This window comes from Parus major, chromosome 9, assembly GCF_001522545.3.
Source record: "Parus major isolate Abel chromosome 9, Parus_major1.1, whole genome shotgun sequence".
Taxonomy (NCBI): domain Eukaryota; kingdom Metazoa; phylum Chordata; class Aves; order Passeriformes; family Paridae; genus Parus; species Parus major.
The window spans coordinates 8,337,067-8,362,711 of record NC_031778.1 but is presented as its reverse complement, the minus strand read 5'-3'; the positions used below and the strand labels follow the sequence as shown (position 1 = coordinate 8,362,711).

General features: G+C 42.2%; 1 protein-coding gene across 4 annotated transcripts; it reads left to right on the top strand.

The window, feature by feature from the left end:
• The first annotated feature begins 2,089 nt into the window (after positions 1-2,089).
• Positions 2,090-25,645, top strand: SERPINE2 (serpin family E member 2). 4 transcript variants are annotated; one of them, XM_015638105.1, is made up of 10 exons: positions 2,107-2,150; positions 15,416-15,690; positions 16,894-17,010; positions 18,162-18,389; positions 19,319-19,516; positions 22,010-22,208; positions 22,333-22,433; positions 23,439-23,525; positions 24,111-24,194; positions 24,977-25,645. In XM_015638105.1, the coding sequence occupies exons 2-10, from the start codon at positions 15,435-15,437 to the stop codon at positions 25,012-25,014; spliced, it is 1,308 nt and encodes a 435-aa protein (XP_015493591.1). In that variant the 5' UTR covers positions 2,107-2,150; positions 15,416-15,434; the 3' UTR covers positions 25,015-25,645. The 4 variants fall into 4 exon arrangements, with proteins under 4 accessions (XP_015493592.1, XP_015493591.1, XP_015493589.1 ...); XM_015638103.1 differs by having other exon boundaries at positions 16,891-17,010; XM_015638104.3 differs by lacking the exon at positions 2,107-2,150 and adding an exon at positions 15,160-15,259 and having other exon boundaries at positions 16,891-17,010.

The window sequence follows — 25,645 nt, the reverse complement described above, 5'->3', positions numbered from 1 at the left end:
AAAAATGGATGAGATTTCCTGTATCCTCATTAGCAATGTGGTGTACAGTTTGAAATCTGCCCTTTCTAAGGTGAGATACCATCTGAAGAATCTTTCTGCTTTTAAGTATAGCCTCACAGCACATACAACTTGTCAGTGAATTTTGCTTTCATGTATCCATCTTTCATCTCTGTGCATAGGTACTTATCTATGAAATTAATTCTAGTAGCAACCAAGTGTGTACCACCTAAAGGAATCAGAGAATAAATTCAGAAAAAAAGGCTCATTGTTGGTTTTTTTCCCCTACCAAGATGAGATGCCTCACACAAGGACTGGGCAGTCAGCAGAGCTGGTGAGGCTCTGAGAGCCTGAGCAGGGTAGGGGGAAAAGGAGGGGATGGAAGAGCTCTCCTTTTTGCAGCTGTTTGCTTGGGTGGGAAAATCTCAGGCAGGTTCACCTCAAATTCTTCTTGACTTCAGCTATTTTTGCTTCATTTCCACAAATCAGTTCTTTGTTGATGCAAAGTACTTAGTAGGTGTGGTGCCTCACTCTTTCCAAAAAGCCCGACTTGTTAACTGTTCAGTGGGCACAAATTAGATCACCTAAACCACTTGCTAAGGAGAAGGAACAGTGACTTCTTGCCTGGGTGGGAGGTGGTTACCCACAGCCAGGAACTGAATGAGCTGTGGGCAATGTGGCAACAACTAAGGGGAGGAACTGCACTTCAGACTTTTACTCTTTAGCTCCAGTTTCACTGGACTGGAAGCGTGCTGTCCAAACTGGGTGGAATCAAAACTTGGACAATTTCATGTCATTTGCTTGGAACAAAATTTCCTTTTCCCTGTCCCATTTCTGCTCAAGACAGACTACAAGCTAAATTTTAATTAAAATTTAAAAATCGAGCTGCTTAGTAAATAGCCTAAAAACCGTCCACCTCAGCTGGTGCTTCCCATGAAGAAACCATTCCTGGACAGCCCAGCCTTCAAGCACCAGCACCTTATCTTGGTCTAATACCCCATGCCCTGGCTGAGGTTGAGCTCCTTGCTTCTGTGCACTGCCTTGCTGTGCCACCTCACTCATCCAAATTTCCATCACTTCAGTTTTGCCCAGGCACAGGGTCCCTGCACTGAGAGAGCCACCTTGATGGACACAAGGCTCTCCACCCTAAAGACCAGCAGCAGCTGCTGCTCCAGCTCATGCCAGGAGATGGGTTGTTTTGATTTTATATCCAGAGAAGTTCAAACTCCTGAGGGAAGAAATGTGGTTTATTGCATACTCATCCTGTTCCTTCAAAGCTGAACTGTGCCACGCATGAAAATTTTTTGGAAACTGGGAGCAGAAACGATGACTTGACAAGGCAGTGCTGTCCACTGCCTCACCAACATACTGCTGCTTTCTCTGAAGTTGTCAGTACTACTGTTTTTGTACAACGAGTGGAAATTCCTTCTTGTGCTTTGTCAGTCAAGGAGTCCAGGGCTGTCAGTCAGCGTTACAGTCAACATGTGTTTTCCCAGGTTTACACGTCTGTCCTGCCACGATGCTCTGAGCCTGTGCTGTTACGCTGGAACAACGAGCTCCCTCCGTCAGATCCCTCCCGTTGTTTGTGCAGATTAAACCCCGGTGCCATACAAGGGATGGAGGTCCCGACCGGAGGCATCTCCTCATCCCTTAGTGAGGACATGGGTGGAGTGGGGAGCTCACGGGGAAGCCTGGCTGCTGCGGAGGGGTGTCCCTTGACCAAAATCCTCCAACCTCCCACCACGCCACTGCCGGGAAGGGGTCGCACGGGGTTGGCCTCGGTGGTCTCTGTCCCCTCGCTATCCCCTGGGTGTCCTGCCCCGTGGACACCTCCGCCGGTGCCTCGGCTTCCCCTTCTCCCCGCCACTGGTGCGCCGCCCGCTGAGCCACGAGAAGCTCCCCGGGGCGTCCCCGGGCCTGAGCGATGGGGTCCGGGGTCACGGCCCGCCCGTCCCCGGGGCTCGCCCCCCGCCCCGCTCCGGCCGGCGGCGCTGCCCTGGGCGGGCCCGCGGCGCTCGGCGAGGGGCGGGCGGGCGGGCGGGGCGGCCGCGGGCCCTATAAATGCCGGGCGGCGCCGCCGCGCTCCGGCCGAGCGGCGCGGGGCGGTGGGGCAGCGGCGGCGGCGTGGGCAGCGGCGGAGAGCGGCCGGGGAGGTGAGCGGGCCCCCGGCAGCGTGCGGGCAGAGCGGGGCCGCGCCGGAGGGCAGGGCGGGAGAGACCGGGACGCCGGGCGGGAGAACCGGGGCACCCAAAGTTTGGCTGCTGACAGCCCGGAGGCCGCGGGGGTCGCTCCGGCGGCTCCTCCGTGTGCGCTGCCTGTTACCTGCTCTCACAAGTTTCCCAGCACCGGGTGTGTGGGCGCTGTGCCGGGAGCGGGGCTTCTGGCGCGCTGAGTTTCTTCTGCGTGTTGGCTTTTTGAGAGCAGGGAGGGCTCTTCCCCAAAAGAAGCGGGGTTTAAGGCTAGCAGCCCGCGGGGAGCAGCATCGCCATTGCGGCGCGGGAGACGCTGCGCTCCCGGCTGCGGGAGAGGTGGCACTGCCCGAGCACCGGCTGCGCTGGGAGAGCTTGGAAACTGGAAGTTGCTCGCTTTCATTCGTGTCTCTTGTCTGCTACGACAGAGAGCTTGCTGGTGTTGTGCTAAATAAAAGTAATAAATCAGAATTCAGTAACTGACATTTTCTTGGCATTTCGAATGACAGAGTAAGGGGGGAGAAACGTTTGCGGCCATTGGCTTTTGGGGAGGAAGGGGTGATACTCTGATACTCTAACAGGATTTGGATAGGGCTGATGGCATCACGTTGTGTGCTGAAGCGGAGAACTGGTTAGCCAAAACTCTGACCTCGGCTCACTTGGAATTGTATGAGAGCTGCTTTGTGCATCGGGTTCTGGGAAGATTTGGAAATGCAGAGTCCTTTGTCTCTTGGTGAAAATGGTGCTTAATATTTTGGCTCAGTACTGTGTAATGTTGGAGGATCTTAACAGAAAAATACCTTTGGGGAAACAATTGTACCAACAAATAAGTGTTAAAATGTCAAACTTCCCATAAAGCTAGGGAATATGTGTGTATGGATTAGAGGCCTTAGTGTGATTTATTTCTCCCCCTTTCTCATGCCTGCATATGATTCTGAACATGGTTTGGCTTTAGTGGTTGTAATCGCATTCTTGGGTAACTTCCTGAAAGAGAAACCTGGTAGAATTACTTTTTTTTTTTCACTGCACTGAAAAATTACCTCCTATTCCTTCACTTTCTCTGGTGTGAACATTAAATAATGTTTTGTCCCCAGCTTGCCACAGGAATTCATTAGAAACCCGATTTCGTCGGGACTATTCACAAAATGTACGTAGGTGTAAGCAGCTGTGCTGCCGTGTACAGCTCCGGAGAAGCTGCAGACATCCTTGAGGAAAGTGCAGACATCCTTTGAGAAAAGCAGCTGCATGCCTGCTGAGTGCTCAGATGAGTCTTTGGAGCGTGAGGTGAAGACCAATGCAAATAAAAAGGCAGAATTATAAAGTAGATTAATTCGACTGCATATAAGATGTAGTAGGTTGGAGAGCTAGCATTTTGTGGGGTGTGATTAAACTCATGAGAATAGCAGCTGTTTGGCACAGAAGCAAAGTTTGAGTGATGAATGCTAGCCCACAGCTTTTTACAATTACAGGCAAGCTGTATGTCAGGCAACCTATAAGCAATTGTGTCAAGTGCTCTTGATATGCAGGAAAGCAGCTTCTCTGGGCATTCCTGTTTTCTGTGTTCCCCAGGTATGAGGATGGTAGAAGATAAAGCTTTGCTTTGGCCATCACTATAGTTGCATGTGTATTTATATTGATGTACAGCTCTATGTACCTCATGTGGGAGGCAATAGAAACTCGTGTCAGAACAAAAAAGAGAACAGAAACCTGCAGTGTTTTTGTCTCAAGGTGTATACAGAAGTGTCGAAGCTTCTGTTTGGTGTTGTCATTGACAACCAGGAGAATAGTGTGTCTTAGTGGCATGTGGAGACTTTTAGCCTGAGTGTCTAAATCACACAGGCAGAAACGTGTTCCCAACCTAGAGTTCCTTACTAGCATCTGTTAGGCAGAAAAATGCCAAGCAGGGAGCCCAGTAAGTTGCACCAGGTATTTTTAGACTAGATTGACATGACTGTGTCTGAATAAATGCTAAAAAATAACCACCTCACCTTACTGCTAGGAATTGCAATTGAGATGCGTATAAATTGCGTGTATCCACAGCAAATGATCAGTTCAGAGGGAGCTCTGGGTGGAGATTTGTGATCATGGGCACAGTATCTACCCGGCTTGTGCAGCTGGCTGTGACTTTGAATTCTTGATAGGAACTAATGTGCTCATTGTTGAAAAAGCTGAGGTGGAAGGGTTTTCTTGGAAGCTGGGGTGAGGGTTGTCTGGGCTGCATGAATTGCTTAATCACAAACATGCATGAAAGAGCACACTTTTGTAATACTAATTATGGGGAAATTAATTCTAATCATCAAAACATTTCCAGTCAACTTGGTTTGTTAACTGAATTCTACAATTTTCTAGGGTCCAAGGTTTTATACATGAGAAGACAGGGAAAAGATGGATACTTGTCACTGATCTGTAAAGTGATGGTTCTAGATACAGTCATCTTTACGTGCCTCTGGGCATCTTCCCAATCACCTGTGACATAGCTAGCAAATCATGCTAGCAAAGTGCTGCCCTGTAAGAACCATGTAATTCAGTACACCTATACTAGCCATAAACATCTTTGGAATAATGTAATGATACAAAGAATTCTCTTTTTGGCTTTGAAGAGCAGGTAGTGGTAGCATGGACTAGTCAATTGCCTACATATAAATTTAAAGATTCAGTGTAAATGTAAAGATTCAGTGTAAGTTAAGGAACTATGAAAATATAAGAATTTTTTTATTATTTTAAAAGTAGATAGCTTCTTTGTGTAAAAACTAGAAAGCTGAATATGTACGACCATGTATATGTTCAGGTGTGTCTCTTCTGTGATGGTTAAAGTGGTGGGAGGAGAGCAGAAAGAGGTGGTAGCATTCTACAGCTGGAGCTACACAAACGTTTAGGCTGGAATGCTATGGGGAAAAAAAATCTGTCCTGTGTTCTGCTTATTCCTGTCTCTTTTTAGGGATAGACTCCACTTCATACTTGACTTCTGTGACTACATCTGCAAGCAGAGCTGAAGTCTGCTGAAGTGAGAGCCAGTGATCATGGGCTGGAAAAGTATGGGGCAATTTTAGTGGCAGTGCTACTATAGGTTCTTGAGCTGTTTATCATGGCCTTGAAATACACTTAAGTGCTAACTGAAATGCTTTCTAAATCCATTAGCACATCTCCTTGAGCAGTGTCTGTGGAAAAACGTGTGTTTTGGCAGCTGCTGTATCTTTTCTGTGGTATGGTGCTCACTTTTAATGCCCAGAAAGATGTTTTATCCCTTATTTTCAGGCTGAAATCAGAAGGTGCCTTATGCTGGGGTCAGATAATTATGCCACAAAGCAGTTTAAGTATGAAAGCATTTTCATCTTGTGGAATTATCTCCCCATGGTGAAAATGTCAGTTTTGCTGACCATGCTCAGCCATGTGATATAAAGTGTGGGCTTCAGGCAGTCTACTGTTGTCATCCTGGGCTTTAGAAACAGCAGCCTGAAATTCTCTTCAGTATTTTGGGACTGTGAAAGCAGCTGTGGAAGGCATCAGGACTGATGGCCAGTGGGTGCTGAACTGAAGAAGCCTCTTCAAGGCTGTGTATATGTAGTGGCCTTGGAATGCAGGTAGGTTGGTTTGTGAGAAATATGAGTTGCCAAGAGACTGTAAGCTGCAATAGTAAATCTCCCTGGAGTCTCCAGAAGCACTAGTGAGAAATGCTGGTACATTCTAGGTCCCTTAATTTGGCTGATATACAGGGGATATGAGTTTATGTTCATCAGCTATGTAGCTTTGACCAAGTCTGTTTTTTACTTAAATGTTTTCTGTATTATTTTAACTACTTGCTTTTTAAGCTTCTGTTCTTGCAGAAGAGCATGTTAAGGTATTTAGTGGTGTTTCTCACTATTTCTGAGATGGTTCTGTCATCTGGTGCAAACTGTAAACTTCTGCTGGCCCAAGGCTGAATTGGGTTTGAGGTTTTTTGTTTGAATGGGAGAGGGGCAGTTTCCCATTGCCTCTGGCAGGTTACAGGTACAAAACCAAGAGGAAAACTGAATATAACTAATTTTTCCTCTTCCATTCTGTTATCTTATAACTTGATGTCCCTAAGCAATCTAAGAAATGCTATTAGAAGTGCATTATCTGTTAGCTATATGTCTTCATCTTGCTATACACCCTCCTGTTCCAGAAAGCCATGTGAACATCTCTTTCTCAGCAGTTGAACAAGCTGAGGCCTCCAGCTGCTCTGGCAGCTCGGTTGAAGAGGTTGCTTTCCCAGCTAATTGCCTACTTCCTCTGCAGAGGTTCGTCATCTGCATTACAGAAATAGTGATGGACTCTGTGGAGGCTCAGCCAACGCAGCTCACAACTCAGCCTACAAACTCTCAAGCTGAACTGAATCAGGCAGTTTAATATACCAGGTCACGACCTGCTCTTGGAGAATTCTTGTGCATAGTTCATACTCAGTTGTCTCTTTTTTTTTTTACTATGGAAATTTAAGTCTTACCTTCCCAGAAACCTGCAGTAAAGCCAGTGGGATCAGAAGTGAGATCAGTTTAACAAAAAGTGTTTTCTTAAATACAGGGTTTTGAATAGCTGGTAATTCTCTTATTAACTGGTTAAAGTAGTCTTGCAGATCACTGAGGAGGTGTGACCTGAGCATAGTACAGGGCTTCATCCCTGCATCCTTACAGCATCTGGGACTTCTGATACTCTTGTGATTGGCTAGTTCTGCTTTTGGAGCTTTCTGGGCATAAAAGATGTATATAAGTAAATGTCTGTGCTGTGAAGAGAGTTGTGAATGTCCTTACCCTTTTTGGGAAGCCTTCAAGCTAGGGCTGGAATGGTGGAGAAAAGGCCACTAAAAACTGGTATCTCATATTCCTGTGAGCTTAGGTCTGTTTCGGTGATGCTGTCCTGGATAGAGAAAATCAATATATGTTTTTCATCTTAAATGTTAACAACTTGGCTACATTACACTTTAAGGGTTATATTTATCTAGTTTTTCAGGTAAGGTTTCTAAATTAGCTTGCAGATAGGAAGTGGTTGATTGCTAATGTTGTACAGTGTGATTAATAAATAAACAAAAGGCTAGTCATCTGTTACTCTCCAGATCTCCAACCACAAGTGTAGTAAATGGTTAGAACAGTGTTCCTGATCTCTCCAAGTATTTTGTCATTTGGTGGTATTCTCTCTTTAAAATGTCTGAAGTATCAGGTTTTGGCTGTCAATGAGTTTGTGTAAGTGCAAGTTTTTATAAATGTTCTTGTTATGAATGGAGAATACTGGAGTTCCAATTAATTTTTATAGTGAAATGACTGTAACTCTAGAGAGCTGCCAACACTTACTTTCCTCTTGAAAGGGCAGGGATACATAAAAACTTAAAATAATGCAAGTAATTCAGTATTACTTGCATTATTTTAGGTGAGGGTTCTTCAAGTCCTTTTGGGAGACTGTTTCCCCATCTTTTGTTACTAGTTGGGCATCTCTAGACTCAGCATGCATTAGCTTTAGTTGGAAGTTGTGTGGCTGATAGAGCCTGCCACTTCTTTTAGCTTCCCAGGAATAAAAATATGTCAGTAACAGAAAAATAGTATGGCTTCACAGAAAGCCTAATTTTCAGTTATGCTGCAAACCCTGACTGAACCTTAGAGTGTGGAGTGATGGGAATTGGGCTTTGTAGCATTGTTTAGTTGGAAATACAAGTACCTCTTTTGTAGAGTAACATAAACCTAAAAGTTGTAGAATATGAAAGCAAAGAGTCATTCATCTTCTACTCTGCAGCAACTCACGTGCCTTATCAAAACTCTGAAATATTAACTATTGGCTTGAGGACTCAATTCTATACCTTTAGTTTTCTTTATTTTTTACACAGGATTTTTTTTTTTTTTTGCTTGACACTTCTTTAAGTCCAAGTGTTACAGATACTCATGTCTTAACCCTTCTGAAGGATGTATCCTGAAAGGTCTTGACATTCTGTCTTCTCCAAGCACAGTTCCCAGGTGGCCATGGAGCATCTCCATTAGGCTATTTCTACTCTCCCAGCCTAGTAGGTGCAAGAGGCAGGGCATGTGTCACTGGCTAAAAGATCAAACTTTACTTGGGAAAAGGAGAACCAGATCTGTTTGTGCTGCAGGAATGTAGTGGTGTGAGAGACTTGCTGTCAGATGACACAAAGATGCCTGCAACAAGTGAAAATGAATAAGGATACTGAGTTACCCTTTAATATTTTTTAAGGAAAAAGATAAAATCCTAAGGTTGAGGTGGGACTTAGGGTAAAGGTGTTGGTGAGGTACCTGATAAGACACCAACCATTGTTAGTCCAGCAGCAGTGGACTATTTACTTCATAAATCTGTTCTTACACAGCCAGTTGCCAAAGAATTAATGCCCTGTACCTTATTAATGGGAGCTTGCAATGCTTGCCTTTGGCTCGTAACAAGCCTGTGGTTGCATAGTGAGCATTGTTAATGTACAATAAATATGGGAACTGTGGTTCCATGAGGCCTTTCTTGCACAAAAAAAAAAAAAAGTGAAAGTTTTTTTCAGGGAGCTTGAGTTTAGGCAAATGCTGTGATTGTCAAACCCCTGTTCTCTTTCCTGGAGTGAGTCCAGAGAAGAGGGTATAGCCTCCCCACCATGTTGTGAAACACTGCTGTGCTCCCTCTTTTGGGGAAACTGGTTCTGCAGCATTAGTCTTGATGAGTTGACTGTCCCATGCTTGTTCCTTCATTATGTTAAAATACCCACATTGCATAAAGACTTAAGATCAACCAAACCACTTCTTTAATAAAGGGCACCAGTAAATTAAAACCAATTCTCTTTAGTCTTTCTGATACCATAAGACTTGATACTAGATCTTGGAGAATTCTGTGGAAACTACTTTAAATACAGGAGTAAATAATACCTAGAAGCTTTAGCAATTGTAGTTGAGCCTACAAGTAACAAGAGAACACATAAAATTTGAAAATGGTGATAGAACTGTGCAGTACCATAATTGTCTCCATAAGCCCCCTACCCTGTCAACTGTTTGCTTCATGAAGCAGAGCTAAATTTGGCTGTTTTACTCATGTATAAATGAGGGATGGAAGTAAAAACAAATGATAAATGCCTTTCTATGTCCTTGAAACTCTAAATAGTGCCTCTTAGTTGTTGTACAGCCACATCTCAGTGGTGAAGTAAAAACCTCTGGTCAGCTTTGCATGTTATGAAATTGATCTTTCTAATTTACTACCATGAACCACTACCCAATGATGTAGAAGATAGATACTGGGGAGAAAAATTAGTCTGGCTTGTGAACTGGAGACCCTGGTCATGAGGCTATAGACAGTTTGAAATTAAGCTTGTCATGCTTAACAGAAACTCCCAGAAAGTGGTGGCAGTCAGGACTCCTCATAAAGAAGCGCTGAACTCTAATAACTTCCTGCTCATGTGGGAGCAGTGTTTGGACAAAGAGATGGTTCCTGTGTGGGACCAGCTGGTTTTAAAAGCTGGTGCTCTGCAGGGAAATTCCCACTTGGCAGGGGAGGCTGGTTGGACACAGCTAAACAGGCTTTCCAGAATTCTTTCCAGAATTCACTAAAAATGAGAGAAATAGGAATAGCAGAGAAAGGGTTAAGGTTGGGAGAGGAAATCTTCAGAACTGGTACCATGTTTTTTTGTGTTCATGTGCTATGCTGGCTGTTGTGCCTGAAAACAGACCAATGTCTTAAGATATAAAATTATTTCTTTAAAAAAAAATCACTTCCAGCTTATCTCACTGTACAAGTTAAGTTTATATCTTGTTGACAGTAACATACTCCTCTTCAGAGCAATGTGAGTACTGAGCTGTTTAAAACCTAGCAATCATCTTTTCTTGGAAACTGCATATACGAAACTATCCAGGTATTGAGTAATAATAGGAGTTCTTAGATGAAAAGAGAGAGACAACATTCAGGACATACCAGAAAATGTGGAAGGAAGATGAAACATTTCCCAGATCTGTCAAGTGGAAGAACTTCAGCAGGCTGAACTCAGGTTGAGGATGAGGAGAGGATATTGAAGCTGAAAGCTTTGGTGTGTAAGAGGCTTAGGCAAAAGGGGATCCAGGAAGACGTGAAGTGGGGGGAAGGCTACCAAGAGGGCTGGAGTGTTTTGCCATGCTGCTGAGTGGGCATCAGCTGAAAAACAGGACCCAGCATATGACCCTCCCACTGCAACCAGAGTGGTCTCCTTTCTTGGGAGAAACAATTGCTCTGTGTTCAGCCAGCTCCTTTAATGACTGTTAACAAGTTTGGTTGAGTATTTATTCAGTCCTGCTGAAGAGAGTTGGTTAAATGCCTGAAGTGAAGCTGCTTTCTTTCAGCTCATATGTCAATTGAAATAAGACTTAAATTAGTAGCCCAGATGACAGTGGCATGGAAACATCAACATCTCAGACTTGGAAAGATCCCTGAATGTTTGTTCCAGGCTTTCTCTGGTCACACAGCTGCCCAGTGCCTGCCACGTGGGCTCAGGGGATTCAAGGTTTTGGGCTTAATACAGTGAGACCAGCAATGCTATGAGACTGCTCTTCAGTTTTAGTCCCTTTAGCTGTGCTTGCTGCTGTCTGGTTACAGCTATTCACAGAAGTACAGTCTGGTGTCTAAACTTACTTGTGTTTGATCTGTCTTTAAAGAAACTACAGAATCAGTCTTGCAACCTTCAAGGAGCCTTTTGGATTATATATTATTGGTGTTGAAGTCAGGCTTCAAAATAAACACTTGGAGGTGTCTAATAATGCAGCCGTTATAGATATATAATAATCTATGTAGAGTTCATTATTTCATTCTCAATCCACTACAAAGTGTTCTTCAGCCTCTCTGGGACAGGCCTTTTCTCCAACTTAGATGTTAAATATGGGTACTTTTTCAGATCATGTCTTTGCTTCTGATCTTGAATCAAACTAATTTCTCTTCTTCCTCTTGGGAAGACTGCAGCAGCTTGGTTTGGCTCTCTGAAAATGAAGTCCTTCTTAAGCTATTTTTTTTGCTGTAGGAGGATCTTCGTTGTTAGTAGGTTTTTGTGCCTGGGGCTGAAGATGTAACTTCTCCCTGCTCCACCAAATGCTTTTCTAGACACAGATTAAACAGTCTGTATTAATATAACTTTGCTTTTGTAATAAGCATTCTATAAATGCAGGCTGAAAGCATCATGTCCTTTTTGTTGATATACCTACTTCTATTTCATTTCATCAAAAAAAAATTCAACTAGGTACCGTGGAGGTGATCTGAGTAGCAGCCTTCTTAGAGTTGAGTATCCTGCCCAGTCTGTCTGAAAGTGTTTGCAACACCAGCATGAAGCTGAGCTCATCCCAAGATTGGTAGCCTGAAGACTTTTCATCATCTGTCATGAAACAACACAGAGCTGTTGTTGTACATAGGGCATGCTGCTGTTCTTCTCTTCTCCCTTCCCCAGAGCTCTGTGCCTGACAGGAATAGTTGTCTAAAAATTTTGTGGCTTAGGCCGGGCTCTGCAGTTAGCTAAAGTTTTAACTGGTTGTTCAGTGGGATGTACAGGACTTGGGGTGGTGCTGTTCAGTGAGGCAGGGGGAGTTGCTGTGGAAATGGCATTTCTCATATAGAGGAATGTGTGACACCGATGTATTTTGCTCAGAAACTCTAGCATTAGGGTTAAGAACTGGATTTGCATAACAAATTGCAATGTATGATAATACTGGCTACGTTTCTTCGGGTTAGCGACAGTATTTCTATTGCATGTTGAGAAGTTTAAATTGTGGATGTTGTCCTTCCTGTAAGTGCTCAGTCTAAGAAGTGGGCTGCCTACCATAAAGAGGGACTTTTTTTTGATCCAGCATCTTTCAAAAGCCCACATTTATGTAAATGAATTTGCCTATACACTTTTTTTCCTTCTCAGTTAACTTTGTAAAAAATATAAAGGTCATAGGCAAAGAAATGCCTAGCTTGTATTTTTGTTTGGTTTTCTGAAGCATTCGATTCAGATTTAACTATCACTAAGTTTTTAGCTTCAGTGTTATGAAAGCTTGTTGAAAGCTTGTTGATATTCTGTATAGCAGGTCAGCTGTTTTCCATCCTACACATCATACATCCTTTTGGATTTCTTCTCCCAGCACTGTGCTTAAGCTGTTTCTTTCAGGATATGCAAATGCACTTCTTGATACTGAACTGCAGAGAAGTTGAATTTACTGAAATCCATGATGGAACTTCAACTACTTGGATGCCACTTCTTCTCAAAGATCTAGTTATCTCCCCAGTTACCTGATTAAGTTATGCCGTGGTCATAGCAGTGCCAGGCCAAGAAGCAGCTGCTCTGTAACTTGTGATCAAAAGTGGTTTTATTCTTTTTCCATGCTTAGAGCACTGTACAACTTTATTTCACTTATTGAATAGGTATCTGCTAGAGATTGTGCTCCAAAATGGAGACCAACCCATCTTAATGGTGTGTCAGGAGGGGAGAGATGAGGCAAATGTGGAGAATTCTGGGGAAACCAGATGTGGAAGGTAATTGGTAGAAACAAAACCACCAAAATTCTGCAGCAGTGGTCTTGGAAGCAGAGTTGGGTTGTTTTGACAAGGCTTCACAATGTCATGGGGAAAATGCAAGGCTGTCACTCTGTCAGGGACTGTCATCAGTGAAAAACTTGGAGACTTGCAATATATTCTGGGAAAGTCAAGAAATGTCTGACTTCAGTTAGGCTTGTGCAGATGAAATATATAGATGACAATGAAACACTGTTTTATTTGATTTCAAAGTGTCACTCCTGTCTCTGCCCTCATAGTATGCTTCTCGCCATATAACGTGTCAAGATTGCCCTCAAAATAGACCAGTTTCCTGTGGCTTGCTGTCAGGGTCTGGTGGAACTGCCTTGGTGAAAAGCTTGGTTTCCAAATTGCAGCTCAAACTGTGCTCTGTGATTGTTATCTGGTACTGTTCCTGTCCATCACTATGTGGGACAGGCTACATTGCAGCAGCATGAACCGGTGCTTGCTTCTAAGTGCATCCAGTCAGACTTTTTAGTATTTTTAGGGCCTTGAAGTTTCTTTTTTCCAGGATACTAGGTTGAGGTATAAGTCTACTTAATATCAGGATTAAGAATTTGTCTAAACTACCCCTTGAGTTTCCAGGTTTGTGAGAAGAGATGGTCACCAAACCACCAAAGAAAAAAACTCTAAAAGCTATCCCTAAACACAGCTTTTCTTGGAATGCCTCCTGCAAGACAGCAATGCCATCAGTCTGAGAGAGGGAATGCTTGCCCTTGAGAACAAAATGAGGTGGTTTGTGTTAGTATTAAAGAACACTGGAGAATATTCCTTAACAATTATAATTATTATTTTTAAAGTGAAAGTTTATTTTCCCTGTCAGGCTGTTGGCTGTCCCCCATGACGTTTTCTTGCTGTAGCTGGTGGTGAGGGGTGCAAGACAAACCTAGGAATGACACATGTAATCTACCTCAGGGGGTCGCAAACCAGATCTGTGGTGCTTGGGCTTTTTTCCTGTGGATCTCAGCTGCAGCTAGCTCAGTCCAGTCTAAATTTTGGACTAAGCTTGAGTAGTAACAGTAGATGGCTGATATGAAACTCCTTTGGAAGGAATTGGACTTAAATGACTTCCAAACTGCTCGGGGGGTTAATAGGTTGATGGAGAAGACTTAATTATTGGGTGGGTTGTTACCCCGCTTTGTAGGACAGCATTTTCACTTTTTTTTGCATAACTTTAAATCAGTCCAGCAAGTTTCTCTGGTCAGAAGTATACTAAAGTTGGGTTCGGGGATGAAAGATGCCTGAAATCCTGCATTATTGCATTTTCAGCATTTGGTTTATTATTCTGCAATGACAAAATCTGAGAAAGCCAACTTTGTCCCCTCAAATGGTGTAGAAGAAAGTGGAAATGCTGTATTTGTCCCTTTCAAGTGTTTTAGCACAGTTAGAGTACATGCTATTAAAAGATGATTAAAGGAATCTGTACAAACACCAGCTGGTTTTCTGGTAGTCAAGTGCTCCAGCATGGTTTGAACTCGCAGCGTAGGTAGGCTGGCGATGGCACAGCTCCTTGGGGTGTGTGGGAGGAGGCTGGGGGTGACAAGGCCATGGCTCTGCTGGCCCCCAGTGCCCTGGGGTGCTGTACCTAGAAGATCAAGTGTGCCACACTTGCTGCACAGGGGGCTCCAGGGCAGCAGAGACCTGTTTTTGCATTTGTTATGCACATAACACTTCATTCCGTTGTACACCCTCTGCAGCCTTTCTTCTGAAGTCAGCTCAGGGAGGGAACAGGCTCCTGGCTGGTCTGGAAATGGAAGTCGGGACTCTTAACTGTGCAAATGGAATGCCTTAAAAATGTTGTGAACAGGGAACATAATTTAAGGAAATTGGAGATTATTGTATGTTTCTCTAAGTATCTCTTTCCCCTAACAAAAAGGGTTGACAGCAGTTTCATGAGGAGGAAATAAAGCCCAGTAGTTACAGTGCTTAGTGTTTGACATTTGGGCTTGTCTCTCTATAATCAGTTGCTTGATGAGTCCTGAACAAAATGTTGCTGCTGCTGCTTGTGCCTCAGTTCTTTGGAGCTCAAGGGTAGTGATACTGAATTCTGTCAGTTTTAGACCTGCAGATGAAGATACGCCCATTTTAAATGTTATCTTCATTCCGTATTCATTAGGTGCTCTATTTTCTTAAATGGAAAAGTACAGATTGAAATCCAAGTTCAATATTTGCATTTTGAAATCTAAAATTTTCCTCTACGTTCCTGTTATTGAGAATGCCAATTATGCAGCTAACTCTTATTGTTCTAGGCAGATGTAAATTCCCACAACAGAAGGTCTGTTTGCATATATCTATATATGCTTCTGTTCATGTAGAAAATGATCTATGAGGTGTACTGTGCATCACATACTTGTGGGTGTGGACCATAGCACAACACTTCTCAGCACTCATTTACCTTAAAGGGCAAGCTAAATAGAATGCCAAGGCTCATTTAACTGAAGCACAAAACTATTGGAACTTGGGCGTGGTGGGAGGTAGTCTCCTAACTTGGTGGCTTTTGTCCTTCATATAGGCACTGATATCTAGCTATGTCATGATTATCACTGCATCTGGAAACCCCTAGACCTAAAATCCTTGTAGTGGTAAGTAAAACAGAGGTGTGAGTCCCATTGCCGGCATTCTGTGAATGGTGTGGGGCATGTGTGAGAGATTTGCTTGCTCTTTAGGTAAATAAGAATTTGTTATAAATGCTGTACTTGTGAAAGCTGACTTGGCTTTCCCGTTTTCTATTCTTACAGATATCTCCAACCAGGAATCATGAACTGGCACTTTTCACTCCTCTTTGTTCTTGGGACTTTAATGTCTGTATGTTCCCAGTTCAGTTTTTATCCTCTGGAGGAGCTTAGCTCTGATGTTGGAATCCAGGTCTTCAATCAAATAGTGAAAGCTAAGCCTCAGGACAATGTTGTTGTTTCTCCTCATGGGATTGCATCAGTCCTGGGGGTGTTGCAGCTGGGAGCTGATGGAAAGACAAAGAAGCAGCTGACAACTATGATGAGATACAGTGTAAATGGTCAGTGATCCTAAGGTGGTTTTGGGTGTGTTTTGTGAGACTCTTCATGTTGTATGAGATGGCTTTCAAAGTGTGGTAGATTGCATCATGCACCAATTAACTCTGTTTACCAAAGCACAAAATGGACATGCTTGAATTTAATTGGCAATTTGAGCATGGGAATGTATATATATAACCAAACTAGCTTATAAGCAGCTTGGTTAATGACTTTGGGGCTGTGGCTAGAACTGCCTTTGTCCTTGCCAAATTGCTATTCCAGAACAGGATGGATGGTGGTCCAGTGACCCCTCTGATCAGGAAGGTGACAGTACATCATTTCAGGCTGTACTGAACAACCTTTAATGTGCCACTCCTTAGATAACAGGGTAGGAGGATATTTCTTGGCACCTCAATGAAGGTGGTGCAAACTAACCATACAATTGATACTTTCACTTTGCTCTTCAGTTTTGTTCTTGTGTTTCTGCTGTCAGAATCCCTGTATGTGTAGTTCTTGTAGTGCCCTCTTCTTGAAACAGCCATTTCTGCTTGCCTGTGCCTGACACTGCATGCATCTGTGTTCATCTTCCTCTGCCAATGTCTGCCCCTCCAGAGGGAGTAGGCTGAAGATTCTTACTGCTTTAATTTGCATGCTATTTTTGTGAGTGTTTGCCAGCAAGACTTAACATCTTAGTGCCAGCATTCTGCCTTAATTCCAAGAATAGAAAACCCTCCAGGAGGTAAGTGCACATTTAAATCTTGAGCAGTATTGTGATATAACATGTTGTCATATAACATGTTGTCCTGTCTTCATTTGCTTTGCTGTTTTGGTCCTGGATTTAAAGTACAACAAAATGATTTGACACCTTAACATCTAAATGATGTAGATTAAAATCTCTTCATGGGATAATTATCTCTAGGAACATTTGAAAGCACAAAATCTAAGTACTTGCAAAAATGTTGAAGCATTATATCAACTGGTTTCATCTGGCTTTCAGACTTCCTAATCCTGAGACACAGAGGTTCTCAAACACACCTTAGAAGGTAGCCACTATCTGGTTAGAGACTGGTTATGGGATGCTACCAGTGTTCTTGCACAAGTTTCCCCTGCTCCTGTTCATGACTACCTTAAAGTCCTTTGGCAACTGTAGCAACTGCTTCTTTGGAAAGGTAATAGTTAAAAAGTATTTAATATGTCTTTAGCTGTCTTTTAATGCAATTTAGCAGCTGGAAGCAAAGAGGAGAGCCAGCATCATGAGACCAGCCAGCTCTCCCCGGACCACCAGCAAGTGCTCCGTGGACCACCAGTGGTCCACAGAATACAGTTTGAGAACCTCTGTTATGGTATGTTCTCCAAAAGAATTTGCCCATAATATTGGAGAGTAAACATGTAGAAATTCATACCAGTGGTGCTGTTAAAGCATTCATGATACATGAAACAGCAAAGCCATCTGAGGCTTTTTCTTACATGCAGCTAAGAGAATAACTCTGAACTAATTTATTCCTTTCATATCTCTTGTTTGTCTACATAAGAAAGTAGTCAGGAAATGTTTCTGCCTAAATTGTACTGTGAAACAGAGGGAACCCATTGATAACAGCAAACCAAGGATGCTGTTTGATACAGTGGTTGAACATGAAGTTGCCTGCCTGGCAGTAGCATCCCTGTGTAGACAAGCACTCATTGATAAGGCATAACACGGGAGAACTGGATATGGTGAACATAGCAGTTCTTCTGTGCTACCATATGCTTTCCCTCACACACAGTGAAGGAGCTAGTAGCACTTTGTACAATCTGCTTTCAGGTCCTAAGGATCTTGACTAAGCACTGGAACCTACTACCTTCCCTTTTCCTTCTTTTAGAGGCAAGCCCATGTGTTAAGAGACTAACTCTTCCTTGTAGCTGATTTAGGCCAGGACTTAGTCTTTCAGGAAACTAAGACTCAGCTTGGAAGTTTATTATAAAAATCTTGACAGCTTCATTTATTCACCAGTAAATGGAAAGGAAGTAAAGAAAATAGTTTTTCTTTGCATTCTGAGGCTCAAGACCATTTGTTATGCAAATCTTGAAGAGCTCTCAGAGTGAGCAGGCTGACCCTTCCACTTCTTTGTCATTGTCACAACTGACAAGTGACCTGGCTTATGTGATATGTAATATTTTTGAAAGTTTCTTCTGTGGAAGAGCATGATTTGTAGCTCTGCACTAATATTTGAACCTCAGTGTAAACCCAAGCACTGTCTGTAACATTCTGAGTGACAGCAAGAGGTGCAGTAGACATCATAGTGGAAGTTCATGTTTTTCCTGGGTATCAGTAGAGTTATGCAGATGAAACATCAGAAATGGGTATTTTGGAAGTCCTTTCAGAATGCTTGCTTTGGTCTTCCTTTTCTAGTCCAACACTTAATGTCTGACTTTTCTTGTCATTAATAGTTGCATATAAAGTAACTGTTGGTTTATCATGCTATTCTAAATGAAACTTGCTGTTTTTTCCAACTAGGAGTTGGTAAGGCCTTAAAGAAGATAAACAGGCTGATAGTCTCAAAAAAGAATAAAGACATTGTAACAATTGCTAATGCAGTGTTTGCAAAGAGTGGCTTTAAAATGGAAGTGCCTTTTGTTACAAGGAACAAAGAGGTGTTTCAGTGCAGTGTCGAGAGTGTGGACTTTGAGGACCCAAATACAGCATGTGATTCCATCAACCAATGGGTGAAAAATGAAACAAGGGGTGAGTATTGGTGAGTGCCTTTCTGCATGACAAGGCGGTGTCTGATACCTCCAATTTAGATGGAAATACTGGAGAAAGATAGGGAGGTAGAGAGCTCTGTTCTGCAGCTCAAAATTTTTAGCTGGCATTAGTGTGATGTTTTAGAGCTGGTTGGTCCAGGAACCAGCAGTCTTGTTGCCCTAGCAGGGATCAGAGCAGCTTTTACTTTCTTTGCATTCATGTAACTGGTGAGAAATCCAAGCACAGTTGTCTTGGGTCCATGCTTTCTCAAACATAGATGATTTCAGGGAACTCAGCTGTTTTACTCAGTAAATCAGACTTGCAGGAAGCTGTAGGGCAGTTCAACTTTTGCTCTGACTGCCCTAAAGACAACTCCTAATGCTTCAAGCCTCTTGAACCAATTGTCAAGCTTACAAATACTAAAGCCAGAGATGGTGTTTGGCAGCATGTTCACAGTCTAGGTGAACTATGTGTTTGGTAACTTTTAGAGCTAAAACAAGCCCCTCCTGGATGTGAGGAGTGTGTTAATGATATTGGATGTCATATTTGTGAAATGAGGCTGTCAAATTCTTTCTCGACCACATCACCAGTTTTGCATAGCAATGTTGCAAGCAGTGTGTGAATGGGGAGGAGTTTCAGCTGAAAGTATTCCATGTAGTCTTAGCTCTGCTTGCATGCTGGAAAGGACAAAGCCTTGTTAGTTGTTAAAACATCAGGCTATCAGTTAACAAGATATGTTTATTTCTAGTTATCCCAGAAGTCTACTTTGACTAAGAATACCATTGAATTTAAGAATTTTAAATATATTGCCCCTCTAGGAGCTGACACAATCACAGGTCAAGGGGTCTAAAGTAATATATGTGCCAGGTACTTCAAAACAGCCGGTGTTTATGATGGCAAATACTCAAGAATTCCTTTATTTCTTCTAGGTATGATTGATCAGGTTGTAGCTCCAGATGATATTGAAGGCAGTTTGACCAGACTGGTTTTAGTGAATGCTGTGTATTTCAAGGGCTTATGGAAGTCACGATTTCGACCTGAAAATACAAAGAAACGCCCATTTTATGGAGCTGATGGGAAGACCTACCAAGTTCCTATGCTGTCCCAGTTGTCCATCTTCCGCTGTGGTAAGCTCAGTGACTCTCACTACCACCTACAATGGGTGTAGAATTTTCTCTTTCCTTTCAAATTGAAACAAGAGCTTGCTGTGCATGTGGTGTTTAATGGTGCTGCTCCTTGTAGCTGCTATAGATGGATTTTGTTACAGAAGTGTCTCCTGCTGCTGAGGCATGGGCAAGGTACTTAACAGTTGCCTTAAGGTTGGATACTGTCAAGTATTGCCTTATCTTTTGCCTTCAAAAGGGAAAGCCTGAAGTAGCCAAATTGAGAAATTTGCGTGTTAGTTAAGCTTTGCTGTAAGAAATAAAAGTACATGTTTATAAGGACTGAGAATAAAGGAAAGCTGCCAACAGGCAGAATGGTAGAGGTTTACTGGTAGTGAGCTGTATATGAGAGAAAGATTGGAGTAGAATCAGTTTATATTTTACTGCAGATAGAGAAATGGGACTTGTACAGTCTCCAGTCCTATGGGAGCCAGAGGAGCTGGATTAGAATGTTGGCTATATCTCCTGAGGTGTGAAACTGCTCTTCAGATTGAGTCACAAGTGAAAAGAAGTTCAGCAGGTTCTGCCAGACTTCCATCAGAGACTCTCAGAGCTGACACCAGCAGCTTGATGTGATTGGCAATGTACTTCAGTTTGCAGCCTTATGTGGATTTTAGTGGTCAAAGTAAGGTGGATGCTCTGATTAAAAACTTGTGTTCCATCATTCTAAGAAGTGCTGCCTGGAACTTACTTCCATGTGTGCTAGAAACAGTCTGAAAAACAGCCCTGAGAATACAGCTTGCTAGAAATCTAAAAGCAAGAGATGCTGTTCTCTTAAATGCTTAGTTTTGTGCACTACTATGTCAGTAGTGCTCCACTAACATTAGTAGATTTATGTTAAAGTGAACAGCTGTGACCCTGTCCCAAACCTGTACATTATAGCAGATGTAATATAATACTTCAGCTGCTGAAAGTGTGAGCTAGGGGAGGTAGGAAAGCTACTGCAGTATATACTAATTTTGGAGTTTCAAAGAAGTTATAACTTAAGATGGAGTTTAACAAGATTATTATCTTAAAGGCTTCTGATGCTGGTTATAATATCCATAATGTTGGCCTATGTTTAAGCTAGAGAAACTATTAAGGCTAAAAAGGAACAAAATAAATACTGTTGAGTTACCCATTTGCTGAGGATTCACTTGAGTTTTTGTATCTCTGGATTTCCTAACACAGGGTTTATACTCTATCCGTGCTTGCAATGGGATTTTTAAAAGTTTAATTATCTTAAGTATCTTCAGTGCCATCAGCTGACTGAAGCTAAGCTCCCCTCTTGTTCAGTTTGCCTCAGTAATGATAGCAGCATGTAGCAAATCAGGAAAGCAGCACTTACCTGTTGGACAGTTTGCCTTGTGTGACTGTCCTGGAGCTGCCTTGTGCAACCAGTGTTAGCTCTGCAGGCTCCAGCCTGAGAACTACTGCCATAATAAAAGGAATAGTGAAACTGCCAACTTTGACATGATTCCTGCAAAGCAGAGCTGCAGTACTGCCAGTTTTGTTTAGCAATAAACTCATATTTAGCAATATGATTTTAGGGCAGGTTTCATGGCCCTTGGCGACAAGATGAAATTTGTAATGCAGCCATTGATTTTCAGCTTGGACTGACAAGTACAGATTTAGATGAAGAAAGGGGAAAGACAATAAGATCTTGCTACTAATCCTAAAACCTTGCCTGAAATACCGTCTGTAGTTAAACTGACAAATTTTAACTTGAAACTACTATAAAAAGCATTTGCTTTCCAGCCACATGCCAGAAATCCCACGGTAAGCAAAGGGAGCTTGGAGGAGGAGAGGGTTGCTCACAGTCTTGCTGTAACTTGGATGCATTGCTATCTCCCTCCATCTCATCTAATTGGCCTCTTACACTGCCTCAAAGTGGCTGCTTTCCACCATCTCCAAAGACTTCAGATTGCTTCCTAATCAGATCCTTATTAAGCAAGAAAATTAAGTGAATGCAACAGACTACTTCAGACAGGAACCAGGAGGTCCTGCAATAACTCTTGGAGGAACAGGCTTGTCTGCAAAATCTCTTCAGTTTTGAAAGATAGTCTGCTGCTATTCCTTGCTTTTTTTTTTTTAATTCTCAATTCACAGTTGGTTCTGGTACAGCTGAGATCTGAAGCAAAGATCCAGCTAATTCATAGGCCTGGTCACTTCTAATGTGTAGCTGGCTTGCTGCTCCTCTGGGCTGGTGACATTTGTCTGAGAAACAGTATGTATGTTAAATGAGTGTTTGCTCCATGACACCATCTTTCTGTGTTTTGCATCATACTAGCATCCCTACAGAGCCTGTGCCTTTTGAAGGGTTGCCTAGCAGGAAGTCTAGGTCATTAAAGTTGGTTTTGAGAGGTGGGCAAAGCTTTCCTGACAGAGTCTCCTAGCTGCAGTTGCATCAAGGTAGAGATTTAAGGCTCTAAGGGCTATGGCTCACTAGTTTGTTTGGGTTTGTTTCTATTTTTTTAGGCACTACAAGTACCCCAAATGAGCTGTGGTACAACATCATTGAGCTGCCATACCATGGGGAAATGATCAGCATGTTGATTGCACTGCCCACCGAAAGCACAACGCCACTCTCTGCCATCATCCCCCACATCAGCACAAAAACAATAGGAAGCTGGATGACAACCATGGTAGCAAAAAGAGTGCAGGTTATTTTACCGAAGTACGTACTTAACACTCCCTGAAGAAGGAATGGATTATATATGTATCTTATCTGATATGGGAGAAGGAATACTTCAGGTGACTTTCCTGCATAAGACTGATACATTCTTTTTTTTCCCAACCAGATTTACAGCAGAAGCAGAAACAGACTTAAAGGAACCTCTGCAAGCACTTGGTATTACAGATATGTTTGACCAGTCAAAGGCAAACTTTGCAAAAATAACAAGTAAGTTTTGGGTTTTTTTGGTCTTAATTCATGGTGGTCCTTCATAGTTGCTAGCTCTGAATAAAGTGCTGCTTTACCAGTGCAGTTGTCTGCTTTCTCTTGGCTAAGTGTTGCCATGACATTGGAGCTGGTTTTATGTTGTAGCCAGCCAGGCATGACTGCTTGCTTCTGTTCAGCATTGCAGTGGCTTTTTTTTTTTTTCCCCCTTATCTTACATTACAGCAGTAAATCATGCTGGTCAGCTTCTTTGATACTGCAACCTGAGGGTCTCAGCCATTGTCTGAAATCTCTGGCAGGACTTAATACCATACCTTAGTCTGTAGCAAACACTGCAACTACAGTGTGAAATCTTCCCTTCAGTATGTGTTTAGTGACTTTTTCTTGAGCTGTAAGAAAGCATGTATGAAAAATATTCACACTTTAAGGGACTGAACCAGCTCAGAGCTGTAAATATTAGTGCCTGAAACTGGGGTGTAAATACTTTTAAACTCATGGCTGCAAAATGTAATCTTATTTCTCTTCTCTGCTTTCATTAAAATCCTGATTAGCTTCTCTAGAACTGTCTAACAAAAAAAGCTTACCTTGTGCTGGCTTAATTTGAAAACAGATTCATGTGTTTCACTGAAAGCAAGGTATGTTGCTAACTGTTTTTTTTCCCCTGACATTGAGACACATGGGAGTGTAATTTAAATTCAGATAGCAAATTTTTTTCAGTTGTTTTTTTTAATTGCAACTAAAAATTCATGTGAGCATTTCTAACTTAAGCCATCAATAAAAACTTAGTAAATGGGGAGGAAGGAGAAGTAAAATAGGTTATTTCTTATTTTTGTAATTACTCAGTGACTGTATTCAAAGGCATTGTTGTGCACTGCAGCTTTGGGATTTCAGCAGGATTGTAGCAACTTTTAGTATTCTGAGCCATGCTGACAGAGCTGCTTAGCTACAAAGTACTTCAGGACTCTCTGTGAGTTTTACTGAAGGTGCTGTTCTCCTTGGGTCTTTCAGGAACAGAAGGTCTTCATGTATCTAATGTTCTGCAAAAGACAAAAATTGAAGTTAGTGAAGATGGAACCAAAGCTTCTGCAGCAACAAGTAAGCAATTGTACCAATAACTGTCAGACTTGGGAAAATTCCATTAGAGGTCTATGGCACAAGGCAAAGATAGCCCACTTGGAGATCCCTGCAGCAATATGCTCAGACCCAGATCAGTTAATGGGTTTTATGCAATTTCTCAGGAAGATCTTAGCTTGCCAGTGTTGATCACTGTAAGAAACACTAACAGCTTACTTCTAGAGAAGTGTCTTCTCATAGCTTAGACTTTACATTAGGCCATTGATAGCATGCTCTGGCTATCCAGGTTACAAAGAGGAGTAAGCTACTACAGCCTTTGGGTGACAGCCCACAACTTCCAGCTCTCTGTGGGTCTTATGTCTTTTTAAATGATTCCTGTAAGGATATCATGTGGACCTGTGTGGCTTTAAATGTCCAAGTTGGTAGGCTTTAGGCATTTGTCTGCACCTATCCAAGCCTATATATATATGTATACACACAGGCATAGATATATCTACAAGGAAACTTTACTTGATAGAGTATGTAATGCATTATGGTGCTTGATAGAGTATGTAATGCATTATGGTGCTTGATTTGTCTCACTCTACACCTTACTTTTTTTGCAAGCTGCAATTTTAATAGCCAGGTCATCCCCTCCTTGGTTCATAGTGGACAGACCATTTGTATTTTTCATCCGGCACAATCCTACAGGTAAGTAGCATCTGTAAATACTTTTTGGCTTAGAAGTTGAGTATAAGCTATGTAATAGTGACAAAAGAAGTCTGGAGCTACTGAATAACTATTAAAAAGAATTCCTGCAAGTGCATTTTTATACCTTTAGTTTTAGATTATTTTATTGGGGAATATAACTTGGAGCAGGGAAAAAAATCCACTTTGGCTATCAAGTTAACAGAAACAAGAATGGCAGGTTTGTGGGTATAAAAGAAGAGTCTTTAATAGTCATGGCTCCCCTGAGTGGAGAGTATCAGCTCTTTACTGATAGTGAATTGGTGAATAGCACCCAGCTTTCTGGACAGTCAGACAGTGAGGGCCAAGGCAGAATAGGGGTTTGGGGATATGCAGGGTGCTGCTCCAGCCTGCTCTGAACATGAGCAAGTGTTCAGAGAAGCTCTCACAGCTTCTCTGCAGAATGGGCTGACTCCTAGAGCAGAACTGCCCTTCTTGCAGTGATGTGTATGATCAGTGTCAGTTAGTGGGGAACAAGGTGCTGCTGCCAGCACTGGGGGAAGAGCAGGCTGCTGGCAGCTGGCCCCATCCCAAGGCTCCACAGAGTATCAACAGAGCTGTGTGTCTCTAGAAATAGGAGCTGGCCACTTAATCAAACATACTCTTCCCTGGGCTCACAGACCTGAGGAAGGCTGGACAAAACTGGTGAGGTGGCTTGGCTGTGCTCTGTGGACTTAATGCTTTCATGGAAAAGTTTAATTCTATTTACAGATGATGGTAATCCTTGTTTTTGTTTCATCCCTCAGGTACAATCTTGTTTATGGGACAAATAAACAAACCTTGAATGTGGAAAAGACTTTCTTCAAGAAGTAAACAGGCACACCCCTGTTCTGTTAAATATTTTGTACACTACTTTTTGACTTCACTCAAGAACTAGTTTTAACCACTGACTAGGTTTTGAAACAGGAGTCGTCATAGTTCTGGCTTTGTGGGGAAAATACAGATTGAAAACTACAGTATCTCTTCAAAATGTCTAAAAGATTCTCTAAACTACTGAATGGTTACCAATGCTAACAGCTTCTGAGCTTTTTCTGTATCTACTAAGAATTTTATGTATGGCTTTTTGTGAGAGGATTTTAACAAAGAATGATAATCGTTTCTATTAATGTTGGTTTCTTCTTGTGTGTGGAAAAGGTCTAATTTTGTAGATACCACCTATCAAGATTACTTTTGGTTCTTGAGTATCTTGATACCTGGATATTCTTGGTAGAAATAGAGTAAAAGTTCTAGCAGTTTTTATATAGTGCATGTATCACTGAGAGTTTTAAAACTAATGTGGTGTTCAATACACATCGCATTGTCTTGTCTCGTTGTAATGTAAACTTGTCATTGCTAGTATACACTTTCTATTGGATTTAAATTTTATATTTGTTTTTGTACAAAGGAAAAAAATAAAACTGCATTATGAACAGTCA